This window comes from Brienomyrus brachyistius, chromosome 7 (assembly GCF_023856365.1).
Source record: "Brienomyrus brachyistius isolate T26 chromosome 7, BBRACH_0.4, whole genome shotgun sequence".
Lineage (NCBI taxonomy): Eukaryota > Metazoa > Chordata > Actinopteri > Osteoglossiformes > Mormyridae > Brienomyrus > Brienomyrus brachyistius.
In genome coordinates this window covers 21088177-21111841 of record NC_064539.1, presented here as the reverse complement: position 1 = coordinate 21111841, position 23665 = coordinate 21088177, and the positions used below count along the sequence as shown (strand labels likewise).

Sequence of the window (23665 nt, the reverse complement as noted above, 5' to 3'; positions counted from 1 at the left end):
TATGCTCCCCCCTGTTCCCAGTAGGGGTCCTCAAGGTCCCCCCTGGGAAACACTGCCCTAAACAACTAATATCAGCATGTCTGTCTGCAACAAATCATTGTGAACATATGCAATGAAAGATAGAAGTGGTCTATGTTGCTCTATGTCTGTGTTGATTAATCAATATACCACTGTCTAATTACATTAATTGTTTTATTTAAGGGACTTTCTCTGTGGCTCAGTGGATAACCTCACATCTCCTGGGCTGGAAGGTTCACTCCTGTGTCTGGAGTTTCCTCCAGAAAGTCTGAAAACATGCAGTCAGATCAATCAGAATCTCTAAACCGTTGTTGGTGTGCGATTGTGTGCCCAGTGATAGTCTAGGGTCTCTCAGACATATTCTTCCTGAGATGCTTTCAAGGTTCTCTGTGGCCCTATACAGAAATAAAATAAATGTATATTCTTCTCTGTAGTGGTTGAAATGTCACCTTTCGCTTTTGGAACAGGACAATGGAGTGTGGTTTTGAGCAGGTAGTGTGCCGGGTGGCTTGGCCAGTCCAGCCAGTGTGGTGAGTTCCTCCACAAGCAGGCCATTTGAATGACAACACCTATTCTGAATGCTTTCTCTTTCTCAGGGAAATGAAAATGGAGATTCCGCGATTAACCCCTCAATCCAAGCCTAAATGACTCTCAAATCTCAAAATAACTACATTACTAATTCTTAATTTCAGCAAACAGCTGGTAACACTAATTATTGGCATGATCATTTGGAGTGGAATGCAAACTTCATTCCAGTAAACTAAAGAAGAGTCATACTGGTGGTTCAGTTGGTAACACTGTAACTGCACATGTCAGAGTACATGGGTTCCAATTTCCGTGTGTGGAATGTGCATGTTCTTCCAGCCTTTTGTTGGGAGTTGTCCATCAAGCGTACCCAGCCTCATGTCTTGTGTTTGGCAGCTGACGTAAACTTAAACTCTGCATAGCAGCAATACAAAATGATGCCTACAATGCGATGACATAAATGCATTTGGATAATGACGTCATTAGAAGCGCAAACGTTCACCTCCGCCGAATATGCAATATTGCAGACGGGGCGAAGGAATCTGGGGGACATAAACTCCCCAATATTTAATTAAATTAACATTTTATTAATTTCATATATAATTAGATTCATTGATCCCCCCAATAAAGAGACATTTGGGTCTCCCCGCAAAACAAACTCTCTGCTACCCCACTGACTGCAGATGTCGCGATAATCAGCATAGCCATCTAATGATGCGACATTCATAACTTTATCTTCGTAGTTTTTAACTAGCAAAATTATATTATTTGCGTTGTCACGTCAACATAATTTAGATGACTTATTAAGTCCATAAACTGGGTTTGAGCTATAAACCCCGCCTGAGCTCATATTTCCCGTCCCTGTAGTACCCAACTCCGATGACTAGACCTGAATGAGCAAACTACAATACCCATGGTCTGGCGGCTTCCACCATTGCCTTATGGTCTGCAAAGTGCAAAGATAACTGGGGAGAAACACGTCCAGGATTGAAAAATATAACCATGCTGCAAACGTTATATAATGTCTCTTTCCTGATATCACGCTCGAGTTATCTATACATTTTATGAAACCCCTCGTTCTATTCATTGTCGCTGGGGATCCGGAGCCCATCCCATAGGCTATAGGCGTAGGACTGGGAACAATCCGGGATGGGGCGCCAACACACCGCAGGCCATAGTCACACACCTGCGGACAACTTGGTGACTCCAGTTAACCTCAGTATGTTTTTGGATCGGAAACCCCACGGTGATGGGGGGGGGGTTGTAAACTCCACTGACATGTAGTTATATTGGACACTCCAACCCCGGTACCCAGTGGTATGGGAGCGACAGTGCTAACCACCGCACCGCCCCATGCAGGATTTATGTTCGTTAAAATGTACGAATCTGTGCCTCTGATGTACAGGTTTTTGATTCTGCTACATTATTCTGTCGTGTCATTGTCAAAATAAAAGTAATATGATACACCTAGTACGTAAAATTGCACATTGACTTTTATACATGAGCTTGTCATTTCGATCTCTTTGTCTGCTTCAGGGTGGGATTTTCCCCACAAATTCAGTATAAAGTATAAATTAAATACAAAAAGCTCCTTCCTTGGTCATCCATTACTATTGTACTCGTACGTTTTAATTTTAAAATTATGTTTTGATATTTGTTTTTTTTTCCAAAACCATATATTTTTCATTAAACCTGACACTCAGATTCACATGTCTGAATGAGAAATACTATCTCCTTTTTAAATGTAGCGATGATTCGTAGCGCAGGTATAATGTGACGTTTAAGTCTTGCTTGACGACTGGTAGCTGAGAAAAAGCAGCGCCTTAAATGAAACAAAACGCGTGAATCATACGCTTCCACCGTCGCCTTATGGTCTAAATCTGTACAATTACGGATCACGCTGGACACCAGCTGAGTCCTGGAGAGTAACCGTGGGACATCTAAAACCTTCAGACATCAATCCTGGTTGCTCAGCTTGCCGATCGCAGTCACATAATTTTTGTAAAAAGGAATGCATTTTTCGGGGCGAAAACCAGCCTTTAGGCATACTGGATGTCATTATCCTTTGTCATGCTGAAAAATGAGTGCCTTGCTGCACAGGGAAGCCATTTTGTGTGCTGAGGCTCTTCTCGATGCCCGCACTTCTGCGCTCACGTCAGCGGCAGGAAGCGCACCTCTGGCCGAAGCGGGGAGACGCGGGGCTCCGCTCCAGAGCAGCACCCGGACCTGCGGGTTTCACCGACACCTCCGTTCCTCGGCTCTCCTTTCTGTGCGATGGATGGGTAGGTCTTACGCTTTATACACGGAGCAGATCGTGTGATGTTTCCCCGCAAGAATAAACGTCGAGGCTTCTGTGTGTAAGTGTGCGACGGGCTGTGGATGTTAATGCATATTAGGAAATAGAGACAAGGAAGAGAAAATGGGCAAGACGGGAGCGAGAGGGAGCTGCCAGCCTTCCGGCATCTTAACCGGGGTGTCGGGATAAATGTGTGTCTTTTCCAAGCAGAAGCAGCGCTTTATTCGGTTCAGCAAAACGATGATCCGATTCCTGGGGAGGAGGCACATGTGTGACTTTCTGATGTGGCCGATTGCGGTCTGAGTGTTTATCTGCGAAGTTTGCGGAAGGCACCACGCGTCCGATTGCCCTTTCGGAGCGTTTTTCAGACGCTTTCTCCTGGGTTTCGTGTATGGGCTCTCTGCCCTGTGCTGGTTTCCCAAGTTAAACCACGGCGAAACGAGGCACCGTGACAGTCGTGAGAAACATCTCCGTGCTGCCATTTTAAGATCGCCAAGGGGCGTTTCTGGTGAAAAATGTACCGATGGAGAGACTCGGCTTTTCCAGCAACATTAAGGTACAGAAAAGGGGGAAATCTGAAATTTGCCAACGACACATAGCGATCAGGCTGTTTAAAATGGAATACTTGATAGTTTGCTATATAATCACATTGTGGATACACGGTGCTGTCACAAAGCTCTGCTGTGTGTATGTGACTTCTGGGTGGAGTTCTTTTTGCTGAAATGCTGAATTGTGCCTTTGATTATTAACGATAATATGCCTCCTTTCTGATAAATAGCCATGTCATCGAAGCTTTGCCGTTTTAATTGAAACGTGTAGATGTGCCGCTGATCGGTCACATTTATATAACCGTGCGGCAACAGACTCGCCCAAAATATTCTTGTCTATGATCGATCGATAAACTTCTAGATGATATGAGTCAGTTGAAACTTTGAATTTGGTAACGCGAAAGTCGTTATCAGTGCTTTAAGCTGTGGATCCGTAACCGTGGGCACCTTTATGTGGTCTTGAGCAGAACAAAAGGTGGATGCAGGCCTGTGAGCTTTAAACCTCTGACCCGCTGCCTCCTGATCGCTGCTCAATTCTGCGGCTTTCGCATACAAAATGTATTCTCTTATTACTCTAAACGTAATTCGGTAACATTTTGTGCTGCGAATGACCAAGTAACTGCCACTCTGGAGTTATTAGTCAATGCTAATAAATGTGTCTACCTTGGAGATGTTTTTGTTACAGAAACAACACTGTTACAGAATGTATCTCTGCGTTTCCAATCCGACTGTAACCGTGAAATTCATAGTTTTTGGGTGTTCTTGGCAAACAATTACTGTAAAACTTAAATTTTTTTCTGCATTTATCATATAGCACACATTTTTGTAACCTCTTACCTGCACCACATGTCATTTTAATTACTGTAAAGAGAATCTGACGGTCTATCAGTAAACAGGAATAAATATATTGATACGTCTGTGTTTTTAGTACAGTTGTCTAACTTCCTGGTTTTAGTTTGTTTGCAAGAAGATGTATTTATATGAATAATATTGTCTGTTTGTGTTCAGTTGTGACGTGGGGCCTCATGGCCGTTGTAGACCTATGGCTGTGATTTGGAGAGACGTTCTGCTTTGTTTTGTTCACAGTAACCCTTCAGGTGAAAGTAAGAGCCATTGATTGTAATGGCAAAGCAAGTCGTTAGCTTTTCAGAGATGCTGCATACATGACTCTTACTGCTTCTGGATATTCAGACGTTACTGTTATTACTGCCGTTTGGATGTTTTCTTATGTTTCTGTGTGTATTTTAGTAGAGTACATTTGCTTTGTTGGTGCCCAATTTGGAAGTATCTGCCATGCAACACAGGCAGATCTACGGGAGTGTTTACGGTATACTTGTGTGTGCCGCTGGTGTCCGACATGTGCAACGTAATTAGCATGCGGATGCTGGTTAGAACTGTGTAGTTTATGTAGGTAGCCCTTATTTATACAGCCTGCCTGTTTTCTGGTCTGGTGAAAGGCTGACTCGGATAAAATTAAGGGGAAAAATGCTATTAGCAGACTTCACTGCCCCTCTCGTGAAAAACTGTGCCGTTTCAAATCCGAGTCACTCCGCTGACAATTAAACGGCATCAAACAGGGCTCTGCATCTGCTGGTGGTAAAAAGTAGGCACATCGTTGCAATTCAATTTACGTTCGACCCATAAATCACATTTAAAGCCCGAAGAAGCCAAGCGTATATCAAACATGGGTTCCCTTTTCCAGCGAGCGTTAATGAGTTAGCAGGAAGAACAAATCCAGGGAATAATGATTTGCTCATTATTTCTTTAAGATTGGTAGGAGGGGATGAAGGCCGATTTCGAAGGCAGTCCCCCCCCCTTCCTGGACCCCTCCCCAATAAACAGAGTGAGACGCGGACGTCACTACTGTGATTTAATAATAATAATAATAATCGATACTTTAATATTCTCTGGAATTATTACGTTTCAATATAGATTCTTCAGCCCTTTACTTGTATAAAATCACAAATGAAGTTCAAGCACGCGAAGTGTTTAGCAGAGCAGCTGACGGTGACTCGTTAATCGGCTGGTCGTGCCGTTTCGCGGACGATCCCGCCCCTGTGGCCCCCAGAGCGGTTCTCCTAGCGCGGCCGGGCGTCAGCGAAGCTGGAAGCGCGGCTCGGCGACCTGAGCTAAACGTTACCTGACGAACCCAGTCGAGCTGCTAGGAATCTGTTTTAATTATTAACTGTCATTCGATAGCTGACATTATGTGGTCCCTTTTAAGGCAGCATCTGCCAGGTCATTTCATGGTAAAGTAAAAATAACAGCTTTACTTTGGATTAACGGCATTATGGGGATATTAACCAAATGCATAAAGTGACAAAGCTAATCCTGGTTGCACCTTTTATTTATAAAGAGAAGGGAAATCATAAAGTGAACTTGGCTTATTAAACTGCCTTCCTACACTGATAAGAGCTGCAATTTGATAGGCCGCTGCCTGTAGGTTTTATGATGTTTCAGGGAGTAGAGCAGGCTTTGGCAATGTATTTATTTGCATTGTTTGAAAACGCAGGACATTAATCAGCCCAGGGAAGGTGTCTGGTGCATTTCCTGTTGTGTTTGCCCAGCCGTGAAAAGCCAGCTGGTTCTTGCCGTCGCTCATGTGAGATGGTCACACCAAGAGCCAAGCAGGAGACGGCGTGCATGGGTTAAGGCGTAGCTCGGCTTCTGTGCTGGGGAGGGAGAATCTTCTGGGAAGGCCGTGTGGCGGAAGAATGTGTCATTTGCGAATCCTGCTTATCTGCAAGGTTTGAGCTGACGTAGATGTTTTGTCTTGCCGAGGCTCCAGTACAAAACGGCGAAAAACAAACATGGATGCTCTTCAGTAAATTTTATGAAATTTAATTACGGTCTGACCCTAGTCTCCACCTGGCGATCAATAAATTCTGTCTCTTTGATCACCATTAAAATACGCAGATACAGAATGAATCAGGCAGTGAGGGCGTTAAAATATTTCGCTGTGGTGTGAGGTCACCACGCCACCTGCTGGTGCAACGGTGCTGCCTCAGGTGGGGCTCAAACACATTCTATTTATCTTTAAAAGGAAGCCATTACCGGCAATCGCTGGTTGAACAATCTTTATTCTCCTTTAGCCTCTGTGCCTGTAATAACGGCAGCTAATTTGTCGTGAGATATTAAGTCTGCGTGCACTTTAACGTTTGATGTTCTGCTTTGCTCAGGCAAGCTCTTTTAGGCTGAACCCCAAGGCCCTTTCGCCTACTGTATACTTGGCTTTCCCCAAAGTAAAATTAGCCTGGGCGTTTAGTGGGGGCCCTTGGATCCTCGCTTGCTCCCCTGTGGCTCCGCTTCCCCCATCGATCTACTGCCTGCGCACCTTCGCCACTCTGTAGATTGATGCGGATGGAGTGGAGTTAAAGCCATATCCCATGATAAGCGTCTCCCCAAGCCCATCAGCTGTTCTCCCTTTCCTTATAAATTCCTTATGCTACTGATCCTCACGAAGAGTTAAGGAAACGGCCTGCTGGCTTCTCACTGACCTGAGTTATGTAACCGAATTCCTCGCACATAAGTAAGGTTGTGTCATCGGTGTTTAAGTGCGGTGAAAACCTTGCACCTTCTTGTCGATGCTTGTATGAGCAAGACTGTGAAGCTGTAGGTGGCCTGTGCTTACAGATGGCCTATCTGTGTCTGTCATTAAGAGAAATCGGTGTTATTAATTGATCTAATTAACGGCATTGTCGTTATTTCTGTTTAGCGGCAGAATTTCCTTCATTCTGTTGTCAGTTGCTTTCATTAATATAACCTGCAGCTGGTGTCGGTCCTCCATCCTTGTCCTGGTCTCCTTACATGTCCCCTTACGCTTCCTTGAGAACTAAATCCCTCCCTTGATTGTTGTCACCTTTCTTTTCCCAGTGTGTTCATAAAAGTCAAACACTTATAACTGGCCATTTCCACATTATTTTTCCTTTGTTTTCTGCTCTCTACTGTCATTATACAGTCGTTTTTGTGGAGCCGGGTCTTCTTTGTGAGGGAGCCCCGTGTAGCTCATGGAGTGGTGCTCCTTGCCTGAGACGATCCCGCCGCTTGTCCTGCGAGCGACTGTCAGCCCACGTCTCGCGTGTCGGACAGCTTCTCCGTTTCCGTGGTGCTTTTGTCGGCTGAGGTGTTTTGCCCCCGGCCCCGGATTTGATGGCTGTGACTCTGTGCCGGACTCTCCCCTTGGGACAAAATATTTAGTATGTACAGACAGTCCTAGGGTTAAGAATGTCCGACTTGCAGTTCACTCGTTCTTACGAATGGAATGCCATAGAGCGTGTTGTTTTAAAAAATACAGTTAAATGCAGCAGTTCGTAATAACGAATCCACACTTGTGGATAATACTACATGGCTTTAGCGATTTGTCCGCTTGAGGTATAATACAGTACAGTATGTAGTTTAATATTTATTATTATTATTATTATTATTATTATTATTATTATGATGATGATGATGTATTGTTTCATTATTGTTCTGACTTGCCTACACATCTCACTTTACAGATGGACCTAGGGAACGGATCTCGTTTGGAACCTCGCGACTGTCTGTAATGTAAAAAATCTAGCGAAACCTTGAAACCACTCTTCCCGCACCTCCCCCAGTTTTCCCTTCTGGATTATTTTGTCTCATGTCGCAAACATTTATCGTGAGAGAACTGACCCCTGGATTTGGTAGACCTAGAATCACTATCGAAGCAAACATTTTTCAAAAGGCAGCTGGACACACAGATGGGACCTGTGTGTGGGTGGGGGAGATCTTGGGGGGGGGGGGGTGTTTCTGGGGGTGTGTCCCTACACAAGCTAAGCTGATTTGTATCCCATTGCGGTTTCTGTAGCTTTCCTCGAAAGACTAAACATTTGCTCTAATCCGAAGCATACTCCCCTGGGGCAGTTCTGTGGAGAAGGTCGCGCTGAGCTTTGTACAGGTATTGGGTATTGTGCCGGTGGTCGTCTGTGACTTGTTTGTCTGTTCCCTAAATTGCTCAGTGATGTGTGTTGGTCCGCCCTCCCACCAGTACAGCCTGTCGTGTGTCTCAGATCTCCCCTTCACCAGCCGCCTGTAACATGGTTTCATATCTCGTAGCTACGGGTCTCAAGGTGGCCCGTTTTCATTCATCAAGAATTTAATTCTGTTCTGTTTCAGTTTTGTTTTGTCTCAATAGCTTCTTGACATTTAAATAAAATTCCTGATTAAAATATAAAGCAGTTAGGATTTAATTTTTACTATATAATGCAGACATGGATTTGATTTTGAATACAAAGTACTATAATTGTCTCAGTTTTATGGAGTCTTTTTGTTTATTTGTGGCAGTTAGTGGGTGATGTTTTGATGCCTTTTTGAGGTTCCCTTCTACCACTGAGCCACAGGTTTCTCCTGTCAGCAGTCCTGAGATCGTGAATGACAGGCTTTAATGAAATCTGTGATTAATATAGCCTGCTGCAAGCAGCGGTGAGGTCTGCACTCTGTAAGGGTGAGAGAATGAGCTCCTCAGATGTATTATGGTGCTTTTCCACTGCCACCAGGAACCGAGCTCTATCCATGCTGACATGGGCCCTGCTGCTAAGCAGAGCCGAAAGCGTGACCAGACAAAGCTGGTTGTGTCACCAACATCTGATTGGTCAGAATGCACGGAAACACTAGTGTTCTGCACTTAGATTATCTGAAGGAAAAAGCATATATTCTAAACATTGTTCATAATTAGCAGTATCGTGCATCGCAGTGTATCGATGTATTCCCGATAACTCAGAACATGAACGTTTCCAACCTATTGCTTGAAAAAGTACTATAGTTCAGCTGAATGGAATGCAAATTTACACAAGCGAATGCTAATTCCGCTAATGTTTAATGCTGACATAACACAGCGATAATCACAGAGGTGGTAGAAAATTACGAAATTGGCACATGGTAAATCATGATGTACATCGTGTGAACAGTCAGTAATCGTCTTTCTGGTTTTGCATCACTGTCTCTCTCCACACCTCTACCAAGCAGACCCAGAAACCATGCTGTAACTAGTCTCTCTTCATCGTACGGCTTGGATACTGGTCGGTTCCTGTGTGCCGCTGGAAAAGCACTGTCAATCTTCAAGGTTTTTACACTGATGATCTTGCAAAGACAAGGACAAACGAGATCTTATCTCCAAAGTACTGCAGACTGAACAATGCATCTCAAACGGTATGTTCCAAGTATTTCAATTCACTTCAAGCAAGAGCTGGATTGGTGCTCAGAGTGCCGTTAATGCAGATGCACGTCTCAGAAGATTACACCTCTCTCTGGCCTCTTTGATACCCTTTGGTCACGACTGGACAGGAATTCTGTTTAGATGAGAGCGCTAACAAGATCATGGACGGTGGGACCAGGAACCAGTGTTTGTTGTGACAGTAGAGATTTTTGAAGTAGAGCTCAAGACTGATAAACTGCCTCTCCTTCATGTTATATGACCTCATACCCCAAAGATTAATATTTCTATGAGTATCTCAAGTCCATAAGTATCTCAAGTACTCTTGTGGTTTAAGTGTGTTTTCAATAAATCTGTAATACTGAATGAAATATGGATATTTACCCAGTGGTTCTCATTGCATTGCCTATTCGGTTTTTTGAATGGTGGTTGCATATTATCGCTGGCCATTGAAAAATGCACATCTCCAATAATCCATTTCAGAGGCATGCAAAAAATGCATTTTTGTCAAACTGCTTTACATAAACCTAAAGCAACACAATAACACACTCATAGCACCACAAATCGAAATCTGTCTATGCACAGCCATTAGTGAACGGTTTAATATTTTAAACGGACTTGCGTGGTTTGTTGACAGTGAGGCAAATATATCAGTGTCAACAAGATACAAACTGATCGTGCTTTATATTCACAATTAACGATGTTAGCTATCTAGCTATCAGTGTTAAAATTAGCGATATAAAGTAATTCATACGAACGACGGTCATGAATGCAAATGTTAACTAGAAGAAACATAAACACTCATTCAATAGATGACTTCATAAAACATCTTTTCATCAGAGAATTCGATGTCAGACGCGATCAGTAGACAGAGAAGAATGGGTGCATTTCAGCTATTGCTAAAAGATATAGTGGATAGATGAGGTTTTTATTGCACAGCAAAGAAATGCCACATTGAGGGAGGAGAAATGAGAGACACGGGGTTGGTGGCTTCTCTTCTCGTCGTGGGTTTGAGGCGGTGAGTCGGCTCTGGGAAGCACCTACCGGGATGCTGAAGACTCAGAGCTTCCTGTCTTTACTGCAATGGCCGTACAGCCCTCTTCCCTGCTGTGGTGGAAGTGGTATTTATTTGTATGAAAACGAGAGTTCTGACAGGTTAATCCAGATTTGGTGACAGATGGTGGGTGCTGTTGGATTTCTGTGTGAGATGTTGTGCTGAATTTATAAAGTTTGAAGGAGAGGAGGCCTAGAAGTGAAAAATACCACAGATCTTCGCAGGTCTGCCTGAAATTGTTCCCGCTTGGTTTAATTCAAGCAGTGATACTAATTGTGGATATTTGCAATCTTCCTCTGCTCAACAATAGGAATTGTATGTAGCTCACTTACCCAGGAACACATTAAAATTAAAACGATGCTTATTTTCTGAGCCAGAAATCCTTGGTTTCTGGGAAGGATGTTGCAGTTGCCTGTATCCTCAAATTGGGCATCACCCTCCTAAATTCCGTAGGAGGCCCAACTGTGAGGATATACTGGAGAAGACGAGCTGTACGCTTACACGGCTGTTAAAAAGCGACAGGCTCTGTGTCGGGCGGCTGAGCACTAAACGTGTGCCAACTCCGTTTACTTTCTTTGTCACTGTATTTTGTTAGTGTCATTTTTTCCTTGTAATGCAGTACTGCGGTAGTATGGCTTCCCGTACAGTAGGTGGCAGTAAACATCCTCCTCATCAAATTCAGAGACCCACAGCTCATGAAGAACAAAATTTGGAAATGTGGTTATTATTCTAAATGGTACCATACCATGTATAATAATTTGACTAGAATAATTAATTTAGAATAATTTGGTCAATGGACCAGCAATAATTTTGAATCGTTTTCACCTGACTGTTCAGTTAGCCTGATTACGTTTTTCTTGTGATTTGCACAATTGCTGGTTGTTGGATGTTGGTGTTGTGCTTTGTAACCACTTCACAGTATTGCTACATTAGCCCTAGTTGATATGAGAGAGAGGGTGGGTAGTGATCGTCGAGATCTTGGTATTTTAATAATCTAAAATTTGAACATTTTCCTCTTGGAATGAACAGCCATTAATTCGGACAGCCTGTTCCCAGTAACCACTGGGGGGGGGGGATTGGGGGGGCAGCATAAGCTTGCATTAGGTGTACGGTTACTGGATATTTTTCTGAATTGGGATTGTGTTTCATTATTCATTAACTCAGTGGTATTACTGTGTTTTATAATCATGGTAAGAGTGGAGAGAAAAAGTTGTGTCTGTGTGTGTGTGTGTCTCCCCCCCCCCCCCCCCCCCATTTGAAACTCTCTTCTGCAGCAGTGATTATCATGCAGCCTCGCCTGTAATAATAAGAAGTGACGAGAGCCTCCAGCCTTCAAGGTTTGACGATTCTAAGTTTTGAAATACTGCAAGTTTCGAATAAACGAAACGCACAAGCGCTTAAATGCCGATGAACGACAATTGCATCGAGTAATAGCAAGATAAAGCAATGCAAAGAGTATCGAGTTAATCAAGTTAGACGTGTCTAACATTTTCAACAGTGTCGTTTTATTGTGACGTTCATTGCGGTGAAATAAAATTAGCCGGCGTTTCTCCCATGGTGGATCACATTAGTGAGGGATTAAAGTGCCAGATATGAAAGATATTCACAATAAACGATAATATTGATATCTTATAGTAAAACATTGACTCTAGAGCAGGCTTTGTTTTGACTGTCGGCTTATGCAGCTGAACCTCCGTGTAAGGACAGTGCTTTAAGCTTCTCGTACCTCAGCAGCAGTGCACTGGACCCTAACCAGAGTGGACCTTACCTTTTTACCACATTGGTTTAATGTGCCTGGGCTTCTTCCTGTCATTGGCTGTCTTTGGCGTTGCCTGCTTATAATAACCCAAATCATGGCATGTAAGGAAGGTGGGGTCGTTTGTAATTTTTTTTAGATAATGTTACCCTGGTAAAAAAAATCTGCCGCTGGATCATGTGTCGTATCCACAGGCTCTGAATGTCAGCTGGCTCAGTGTCTGCTGCACCCCTCTTTGTTACACACTTAGAATATTAACGGGAAATGTACACCAGCCTTCACTCCGCCTTAGTAACCTGAGGTTTCAGTTCCTGTTTCCTACAGTCATTGTGTTTGCTAGGCAGGCGGTATAAAAGACAAGCCCTGCGAGTTGGGTCCTCAGAACAGGCCTTGTGTACCTGTATCGTTTCCCTGTAGATGTGCCTGAGCGGTCTGTCTCGGCTTCACACCTCACTAGTTAGAAAAGCACAAAATCGTGAATGTCTGATGGCTCGCGGTGTCACGCTCGCTCCAGGTGATTCCAGGGCACGTGAATCTGCAGGCATCCTGAGGCGTTTGGGTCCGGCCGCTGCTGTCCGCCCCTGCATCCTGTGCACGTGCTACCCAGAAGGACAGAAGACCTCTAAGCTTCGTGATGACTGTCATCCTCGCCTGTGCCCGGTCTTCTGTGAAGTGCGTGAGCACTGTTCTGTAGGGCTGGTCAGCGCAGCCCCTTCCTGCGGACTTATTGGGAATAAACGCCGTAGTGTTCGCTCGTGGCATCACTGTTCTGGATCAGCGCTCATGAAAGATGGCTGGATGGACTGTGGTTATTAGGCCTGTCGGAATCAGGCAAAATCAGTTTAGCGTCACTGTTCGGTAGCTGACCCTGGTTTTGGGCTCACTGTGACCTCCTCGCAGTGCCAGTTTGCTGCGGGCCCCGACACCGTCTTTGCTGACCCACCGGGCCTCTGTAAAGTGAGCCCAGCAGGCTTTTCCCCGCCTTCCCTCCTTTATTTGTCAGCTTGTATCCTGTTACCGACGAAGGAGACCGTGCTTAATAATAGATGCTGTACACAATGGAGTTTGTGCATGTCTGCCATTCAGTCCCTCTTAGGCATCGCACAGGCTAACAGGACAGCTGCCCCCCTCATAGGCCAAACTGCCCCGGTTTCCGGGGAGACCGGCCTATCGAGCTGTCGGACCTGTGTCCCTGCTGGTTTCCGTGATGCAGCCGTGTGCTGTTACTGCTTCAGGTTCACTGCACGGTACAGCTGAAACCATGTGTCTCTCTCTCCACACACTCCACTGTCTCTTCCTCCTCTCTCTCTCTCTCTCTCTCTCTCTCTCTCTCTCTCTCTCTCTCTCTCTCTCTCAAACCTCCTCAAGGCCCGAATGGACCCTCCCCTCACCCTGCTTGCTCCCCCTCTTCCCTTCACAGAGGACTAGACTGACATGCCTTTCAGGTACACTCCTGACTTCTCCCTGGAACTTTCCCGTTTTTCTTGCGTCGAGATGGAGTCGCCTCTTGTTTTACACTTTGGAGCTTCATTAGTTTGACGGCTTGTTATTTTCGGACCAGTTTGTTGTAAGGCGGCGAAAACGATCTTGCCGTTTTTAGGAATGGTGTTGGCTTGTCCTTTTCTTTGTGCGTTTCTTCTGATAAGAGTATTCAAGGGCGTCTGATGCAGGAATAAAACAAAAAGAAGCTTGTGTCAAAGATGGGGTTCGTATTCTGATGTGTCAGGGAGCAGAGCTTTTGTAAGATGGATGGTGGAGGATGTAAAGCGGCTTGGCTGGTTTTGTTTCTTGAGTGCCGGGGAGTCAGACGTGCTGTTAATGTTCCTCAGGTGTGTAATGTGCCTGTAGAAGTGCTTCATGTTAATGAGCTGAGGGGGCTTCTGTTCAGGCCGGTGTGTCCCTGAACGGCCGCTGGGTTAGTGCGTGTTGCGCTGTCATAATCCATGCGTGATGGCCCCTCTTTACAGTGAGTGTATTAGTGCTGTGATCACAGTACCGACCTGGTCACTGTTACAGTATCTGGGTACCGGCCCGGTTGCTGTGGTGTATCACCACACAGATCTCGGTACTGACCCGTTTGCTGTGGCAGTACCTTGGTAGGGACCCAGTTGCTGTGATGTAACAGACTCATGTCTTGACATCAGCCCAGTCCCTGTGATCAGTATCTTGGTACCAGCTCATTTGCTGTGATGTACAACCACATGGGTTGTGGTACCGGCTCGGTCGCTGTGACAGGTTCTTGATTCCAACCTGGTTGCTGCGACAGTATCTTGGTACTAACCTGGTCGCTGTGATGTAACGCCACACAGATCTTGATATTGACCCGATCACTGTGACGCTGTCTTGGTACTAACTCTGTTGCTGTGATCTTCAACCACATGTATCACGGTACCTACCTGATGGCTGTGATGTTGCATTACCTGTATCGTGGTTCTGATTCGTTCATTTTGAAAACATCTTCGTTTGGAAGTTGCAGTGACGTATCACCAAACAAACCTTGGTACCAAACCGGTTGATGTGATGAATCACCACACTGTGATCTTTGTACCGACCTAGTTGCTGTGATCTTGCACCACATGGATCTAGGTACCAACCCGGTTGCTGTGATGCATTGCCACACAGATCTTGGAACTGATCCAGATGCTATAACAATATCTTAGCGAAGACTCGGTATACATTTTTGGATTTTCTATGCGTTTCTTTCTTTAGATCACTTGAGCAAACTTGTTTGTCACGTGACCCAAACCTGCATTACTGGCGTTGTGCTGCTTCACTTAACTTCACTGAGCTTTGATGTCAAATTAAAAATGAATTGAGGCCTATAAAAGCCACTCTGATCCAGTATCTTTAAAGGTATAATATAAATATCCTGCATTTGATTGCGGAAAGTTTTTGTCACCAAAACCAAGATGGTTGCATAAAATGCATTTAGTTTGACTTTGTAATTAACGTCATTGTTGGATCAATGATTTTCAGCAGTAGTTGGCATAGTCATGCTGTCTTTTTGCATTTCTCACGTTCTTTGACCAGCAAAAAGGTGGGAATGCCTGCTAACTAACCTTTGTCTTTGTCTTCCAGCAGGGATCTGAGGAGTTTCTTTCTTCTGCCTTCACATACCGCCATCTACCATGAGCAGTGCTACTCCATCTACAGGTATTGCTCTTCCCCTTGAATGTTTAAGCAGCTGAGAGAGAGTAGGGGATCTTGGGAAGAGGCGAGGCTTGACTGGTGTGCAGAGTCAAGCAGGGTGCCTCTCAGTCAACAGTGAAATGCTCCACTTCTGCCGTGGCGTTCCTGCGCACAGTGGGCATGTGCGTGTTTGAAAGGAGCCCACTGACAGCCGATACTGCGGATAAATGTGGAGAACGTGGCTTCAGCGTGAGCGTAGGATGGAACACGATGTAAAAATACTTGAAACCGAAGCACATTTGTCAATGCGATTAGATTTGATATGAATAAAGAAGTGTTGATAAAAATTTATCAAGTGTGGGGCTTTTGGTGACGGCTTTCCGGAGTCCGTTGCTGGCAAAGCAGTTTGGAAAAACCTAATAAGACTTTTGGGGACGGGAAGAGAGCGAGAATTTGTACCACATACTGCAGACTGATCGTTCACCGAGTGGTTTTCCTGTGAATAATGGCTTCTGTGTGACATTCTCCTCCTGCAGCTAATGGCAACGACAGCAAGAAGTTCAAAGGAGACAGGTCTCTGTGTGGCCCCTCCCGTGTGCTCCACGTGCGGAAGATTCCCACTGAGGTCTCCGAAGCAGAGATAATCTCCCTCGGAATTCCCTTTGGCAGAGTCACTAACCTGTTGATGCTTAAAGGGAAAAACCAAGTAGGTGGAGAGAATAAAAGCCGCATCAGCACGGGTCATTTGCTTCGTTTCTCATTAGCATACTGGATAATAGTGAGGAAGCCCTTTCACAAGGGGAGTAGGTCTTTAAGCTATTGCAGGGATTTATTTAATTTACTCTCGTTTCTTGTGATCCATCTTGTATTTTTTATTTTTTTTTGCATACTGTTCCCATCCAAATGCCTGTATCGTGGGCTCTAGGCTTGCTAAATTCTCGTACGTCCCCATTCATTTCCATGGAAATCTTTCCCAACTTTCAACATTTCCAAAATTCCCCAGCTTAACTTCCCATGGAATGGAAAGTTTCTGGAAAGTTTCCGGAAATTTTCTGCCCCTTTGCAACCCTCATGCTAATCCTCGCATGTTAAGTGTTGGGGACTGCCGGAAGGTTTGAGGGGATCGGTAGTCTCGACGGAAAAGAGCAGACAGAGAGCTAGCTGCAGTCTTAGCTCATATAGAGATCTGAGGTGTATACGAATACCATATATTGTGTACATACATGATATTTTATGTTGATTCTTTTCAAAGATCTCTCTGACTGCATATGCTGCGTAGCTCAGACGTTGCTGACAGCTTTGCACACTGTCTTTTCCCCCCAGGCCTTCATAGAAATGGCTTCAGAAGAAGCAGCAATCACAATGGTCAACTACTACACCTCTGCCACTCCACACATCCGCAATCAGCCTGTTTTCATCCAGTATTCCAACCACCGGGAGCTGAAGACTGACAACCTGCCCAATCAGGGGGTGGGTTAGCTTTTCCGCCTCAAGGAAAACCATCCCTTGAGTTTGCACCCAGAGTGTTTATTTAACAAATGATTTTCTTCACTTTTTAAATAATGCTTTTCTTATTGTTGTGCTGTCGATTGTTATGGCCAAAATAAGTGTTTTACATACTCATAGCTTAACCCAAGTGCCTGAACAATCACAATAACGCCTAGTAACCTCAAAGATGCACCTTAAATTAGCAACAGGGAAGATTTTGCTGCTAGAATTGGTGTGGTAGGAAATGTTTCCTTTGTGAACATCACAGAGAGCCCAAGCAGCCCTGCAGGCAGTGAACACGCTGCATTCTGGGAACGTGACCCTGACCAGCTCTGCGTCGGCCAGCGAGGGCGCTCTTGTGCCCGGCCAGAGTCCCGTACTACGCATCATTGTGGAAAACCTCTTCTACCCTGTCTCGCTGGAGGTGCTCCACCAGGTCAGTCCCTCTCCCTCTGTTCTTTTTGAGAAATTCTGTCATTATAGGTTACGTATCAGACACAGGTTTGGGTTTTGGGAGGAATCTGGTTGTTTTTAAATGGGTACCAGTGGCTGGTTGGAGAATGAGTCATTTGACTGGTCTTTCTCTAGCAGATTCAATGGATGTATAGTTTCACTTTGTGTTCGAAGCCACATCCTCCAGCACATTGCTTGTACTTTTTAATGATGTTCAGAGATATCCGAGAGTAAACTCTCCTTCTTGACAGGAATTAAAAATCAGTTGATTAGCCGTTTGGTGGAATAAAGGACTCGTCAGTCGAAATGGGTCTTGCATGTATTTTTGCACAGATTTTCTCCAAGTTTGGAACCGTCCTGAAGATCATCACCTTCACCAAGAATAACCAGTTCCAGGCTTTGCTCCAGTACTCAGACCCTATGAATGCTCAGCATGCCAAAGCGGTGAGTAGCAGCCCCCGCCTCATCCATGTTAGCGCCGCACAGCCTCTCTGGTGTGTTCAGCGAGGCTCTCTTAGGCCGGCAGGCAGGCTAACCTGTAGCAGCAGAAAGTCCACTTCCTGTTCATTGCGATTGGAGTGTTCAGCCTTTGGCTCTAGTTTGATTTCTGCAGCCGCAACAGATCTGTCGTTCGAGCTGTGTAACAAGGAGCCAAGGAGAGGAAAGCTTTTAACGTGAACATCTCTCTCTCAGACATTGGATGGTCAGAACATCTACAACGCCTGCTGCACCTTGCGTGTGGAGTTCTCCAAGCTGACCAGCTTGAACGTCAAGTACAACAATGACAAGAGCCGGGATTTCACACGTCTGGACCTCCCATCTGGTGATGGCCAGCCCACACTGGAGGCTGCCATGACAACCCCTTTTGGTAAGCCCTTATCATTCTCACACTGTCCTGAGCTATTTCAAAGTCTGGGCTTGGGAAGGGGCTGGGAGAGGCCTGGGAATGGCTTGGGAAAGGCCTGGGAGTATTCTGGGAAGGGACTGAGATGTTTGGTTTTTGGACAAAATGAGCACGGATGTTATCAGACATTATTTAAGCCTTTATTGAGCCCCTTGGTTCAGATTTCTGCAGTAATGCTTGAAAATCCTAACCACACTTTTTGCTGGGAAGTTAAGCCCGTAATCATCTTCCACCAACAAAATCTTCAGCATGATGAATGTGAAATTTCTGCCGAGAAAACCCATATAAATACATATATCTGTATACTTGGGTTTCAGCTGTTTTTGTTTTTGTCCAAGAATAGTACAGGGGACTATAAATTAATTTGCAGAGTTTCCGGCTGATCCTTGGAGACTCCTTTCCAGATGGGATTGTGTAATGGATTGTCACCCGATGGCATAGAAACGTGCCTCCTTGATGTCAGAAACTCAGTGAAGGGTTTTTCTAAACCTGGCGTGCGTCAAACTGTCATCAAGCCAAAGATGTGTCAGAAAAAGGAGGGTGGCAGGGAGTATCATAAATGAGCTTCCATTTCTCCTTTCCATGGCCTGTTCCTGTTTATAGGCAACACGCAATAGTCTATGCCTTGAAAAGCCTGGTGTAACTCGGCCTGCATGTCCGGTGGTCCTGCTTTGGACTGTCGCAGAAATGTAATCTTTCATAGAAGAATTCCAGTAAGATGGCAAGGATTGGTCTTCGAAAAAAAAGAGGGAACAGTGAAACCATGTATCCATTCGTCCATTTTCCAGCCAATCACCATCTAGTACGGGGTCACCAAGCAAGCCACCACTTTATAAGACAAGGTGAAATGACTTTTTGAATGCTTTTTGAAAAGATGCCTTGTATATGTATGTATGCCTAGGCTCTTGTCACGATCATTTTACCCTGGCCGACGTGCTCAGAAGGGGAGAGATCACCGGCAGCTGGGTTGTTGGTAAGTCCCTCTCCCCCCTGCCATGTTTACTCTCACTTTGCATTCATAGCACCTTTTACTGATAACTCGGCAGAGGAGAGATTAGGGGTGTAAATCGTAAATCGGGCAACACGTGATTCAAATTGATTGCAGTTTTTTTAGGGACTGACTCCATGCATCAGAAATCTTTCATTTTTACCACGATTTTGATTTGACTATCTGATGATATCGATTACTTAAATTTTTAACTTCACAAATATGACCGTGGGAATGTCACATGATATTAATGGGATAGAATCTCAGCATATTAGTTTTTATTGTTGTACTTAAACGGGGATAACAAGCCAATGTAAATTGTCAAAAATGTCAGCTACTAAACTGTACGCGAATGCATAGAGTAGGTGTTGCTTGATTGGCGGCTTTCACCCAGGTGAACAAGTGGTGCACCGAAATTTGCCGGTGGTGAAATTTGCTTATGCAGACTAACAGGGTGGGGTTACATTGCTTTTATACTGTGGAAAATGAAAAATCGAACTGCAGGCAAGATTTAATAATAAACTAAAAGCATGTCACGGGCCGATACTTTGAGACCTCTTATTAGTGGTGAATGAGTCGATGAAATTACTCGTTTTCCACTAAGGAAAATGGCTGACAGTCCAATTAAGTAATTTCCATTATTTTAGTAGTCGTGTCTTTAGCTTGGCCAAGACATATAAGACCGATGCTGTTATGTTACTCAGTATATTGTGCATTTCTAAGGCTAACATTACCTTTTACTTAGCTAACTAGTTAGCCTCAGAGTCTTGACCATTGCTAGCATAGTTAGCAAAAAGAATGACTCTTTTGTGCTATGAAGCAGGGGTGTTTTCCCAAAAGCATCGTAGCGCAAAGATTATCTTAACGATTTGATGGAGCGTTTTGCGCTATAAAACAGGAGCGAGTTCCCAAACATGTCGTAACGCAAAGATCGTTAAGTAGACCTTCCTTTATAAATATAAATGTTCTGGAAATTTGCGTGCCTGCGTCTACCCGCAGCACGTGAGCCAGAGCAAACTTGGAGGAGGATTTTGCCCCCAAATATCGATTTTATAATCGATTCTGATGCTACAGATTGATGCCATTGAATCGCCACTTTAATAGCAAATTCATCACAATGCAGCTTTACATCCCTGCAGAGGGTGTGTTTTGAATTTGGCCTCTTGAAGTGGAAGCCTCTGCAATTGTAAATAGGGAGGCCTGTTTATATTGGGCCGTGAAGCTTTTTAAGTGGCTATAATTGTCATTGCTATGGTCATTTTATACGTGTTTCCATAATCTTGAGTTCTGAGTGAAACGTAACTAATTATTCCTAATAAAACAAACATTCTGAAGTCACCCGGAGGGATGTTTGCTCTGGTCTCACGGTCAAACACAGGTGATTTCCTCAAGGAGGACATTTACCGTGGCTGAAGAAAGTCATGCGAGATGTTCTGTTTTTCCTACTTGGCTTCCCACCATCTCATTATATGTTATACATGGCAGATGCTTTTAAACAACGTGATGTACAATTGGGAAAGCAGGGTCAGACCTGGAGTAATTGTGGTTAAGGGTCACGCTCAAGGGCCTAATGGTGAAGTTGTCAGCCACGGGATTTGAACCAGCAACCGGGATACCAGGCATGGAATAGTAACCCACAGAGTTGCACACCGCTCCTGTTTTATGAAGCACAATTTGGTCTGCACACAGTGCTGGTGAAAATTCAGGATGCCCTTCACCCCGCACTGTTGACCTGTTAGTGCTGCATACACCTATTGACCTGTTGACTTGGGCTCAAGTCAGGGTGCCTGTTCTGTGCCCCTTAGGGTCCCCACCCCTTACACTGACCCAGCTGCTAAGTCTCCCCCGGATGTCTCTCCCTTGTAGGGGCTCCTGGTATCATCTCCTCTCCCTACACCGGAGGTCCGGGATTCGCTCCCAGTATTGGCTTCGCCCAGGGAGCAGGTGTGTCAGATCCCACATGACCGTTGCCGACATCGATAATCCTCCTTTCCTGTCCCGGGGTGTCTGTATGTGGGTGTGTGTCGTATGTTAGTGTGAGATGGCAAAAGAAAGGAAGTTCACTTCCCAACTTGGCTTCTCAGAGCCCTTTCCGATTAGCTTGAGCTGCTGATTTAAACAAATTAAACTCTGAAAGAGTCAAGACATTTCTTATATTACATTTATTTTGTTTTTGGAGTAATGTAGTCAGTTTTAATAAAATTATAGGCATATATAATTTTCGAATCATGTTTTTTTTTTTAAGATTGGTTCTTTAGTAAAATATTCTAAATTAGTTTGCCGTGAAACTTAATCAGAATAATACATTTTTATAGGTTTCATTTATATAAATCTTTGATTAACAATCAACCTGAATATGGTAAATAATCTCTAATTGCAAGGTTGATTTCAGGGGAGCGGCGCCACCTACAGGCTGTGAAGGGTGCGGATTCGTTTTGGCGTGATGTTTGATTTGGTTTTTTTGAATACTGCACAACATGACTAAGATGTTGTTTGGATGCGTGTCTGTATGGCTGGTGTCTCTCCGTTCACCTCTTACAGCTCTTCCCGTCTCCCCAGGACTGTCCATGCAGTCAATGCCCGGCAGCCTCGGGCCTTTGGCCATCCCGACGTCAGCAGTGACCGGGAGGATGGCGCTCCATGGGATAGCCCCCACTGCTATGCACTCAGTCCTCCTGGTGTCCAATCTCAATCCCGATGTAAGTCTGTGGAAATGGTCTTCGCTCAATCTATGCCATTGAACCTTCTTGCTTGTGGGCACTAATGCAGAGTTTATCTTCATATCTCATATAGAGTATATCACCACATGGACTCTTCATCTTGTTTGGTAAGGAAACTTTTCATCTTTCAAAATGGATGTGTTTTCACCAATTAATGGTACCCCACTGAATATCCCAGTCCTTTGCCTATATGTGTGATATACGTTTATCCCTTTGGATTCCCGTATCCTCTGCCTGTCTGTGCGGTGTACGTTACCCTCTGGGTTTGTCTCCCCCGTCTATCTGAGTGTTGTAAACGTACCCCTTTGGATTCCCCTATCCTCTATCTCTTGATGTACATTTACCCCACTGAATATCCCAGTCCTTTGTCTGTCTTTGTGGTGTACGTTTACCCCTTTGGATTCCCCTATCCTCTGTCTGTCTGTGCGGTATACGTTACCCTCTTGATATCCCTCTCCTCTGTCTATCTCTTGATGTACGTTTACCCTCTTGATATCCCTCTCCTCTGTCTATCTCTTGATGTACGTTTACCTTCTTGATATCCCTCTCCCCTGTCTATCTCTTGATGTACGTTTACCCTCTTGATATCCCTCTCCCCTGTCTATCTCTTGATGTACGTTTACCCTCTTGATATCCCTCTCCCCTGTCTATCTCTTGATGTACGTTTACCCTCTTGATATCCCTCTCCCCTGTCTATCTCTTGATGTATGTTTACCCTCTTGATATCCCTCTCCTCTGTCTATCTCTTGATGTACGTTTACCCTCTTGATATCCCTCTCCCCTGTCTATCTCTTGATGTACGTTTACCCTCTTGATATCCCTCTCCCCTGTCTATCTCTTGATGTACGTTTACCCTCTTTATATCCCTCTCCTCTGTCTATCTCTTGATGTACGTTTACCCTCTTGATATCCCTCTCCCCTGTCTATCTCTTGATGTACGTTTACCCGTCTTGATATCCCTTTCCTCTGTCTATCTCTCGATGTACGTTTATTCCTCTGCATATCCCTGTCATGCTGACCCTCCTCCCTTCTCTGGTCCCCAGGGGTCTATGGGGATGTGCAGAGAGTAAAAATTCTCTTCAACAAGAAAGAAAATGCCCTGATACAGATGGCAGATGCCACACAGGCACAGCTTGGTAAGGAAAGCTTCTCATTGCTCAGTCTAGTTTGCTTTTTTGTATGTATGACCTTGGAGGTACCTGAGGCAGTCGTTTCTTATTGCGTTATTGTTGTCTTTTTTGCAGCGATGAGCCACTTAAACGGGCAGAGGCTTCATGGTAAGGTCATCCGCGTGACAATCTCCAAGCACCAGACTGTCCAGCTGCCTAGGGAAGGTCAGGAGGACCAAGGGCTGACTAAGGATTTCAGCAGCAGCCCATTGCATCGCTTCAAGAAGCCTGGCTCTAAGAACTTCCAGAATATTTTCCCTCCTTCTGCGACTCTTCACCTTTCCAATATCCCGTGAGTCTCCTGATTTCTTCAGACATTCGCTAAAATATGCATAGTATGCCGTTTGCTGTGTTGTCTAAGATTTGTAGTAAATATTCCTTTAAAATGTATATTTTTACACAGTTGAGTTTTGCGTCTGATGTTTGATTTGCTACATAGTCG

At 44.6% G+C, this 23665-nt stretch overlaps 1 protein-coding gene across 4 annotated transcripts in view; it reads left to right on the top strand.

Annotated features, from left to right (window-relative positions):
* Positions 1-2386: 2386 nt before the first annotated feature.
* ptbp3 (polypyrimidine tract binding protein 3) overlaps positions 2387-23665 on the top strand; it is a 30744-nt gene continuing 9465 nt past the window's right edge. Inside the window, exons 1-13 of one of the 4 annotated variants that reach the window (XM_049018765.1) lie at positions 2387-2825; positions 15454-15525; positions 16038-16207; positions 16825-16971; positions 17258-17425; positions 17776-17886; positions 18136-18310; positions 19248-19319; positions 21201-21278; positions 21894-22033; positions 22128-22161; positions 23098-23190; positions 23299-23515. In XM_049018765.1, coding sequence (XP_048874722.1) covers positions 15501-15525; positions 16038-16207; positions 16825-16971; positions 17258-17425; positions 17776-17886; positions 18136-18310; positions 19248-19319; positions 21201-21278; positions 21894-22033; positions 22128-22161; positions 23098-23190; positions 23299-23515 — 1430 coding nt within the window. In that variant the 5' untranslated portion in view covers positions 2387-2825; positions 15454-15500. Of the gene's footprint in view, positions 2826-2952; positions 3396-15450; positions 15526-16037; positions 16208-16824; positions 16972-17257; positions 17426-17775; positions 17887-18135; positions 18311-19247; positions 19320-21200; positions 21279-21893; positions 22034-22127; positions 22162-23097; positions 23191-23298; positions 23516-23665 lie in introns of those variants that run through there. The other 3 variants (XM_049018764.1, XM_049018767.1, XM_049018766.1) reach the window with 3 other exon arrangements.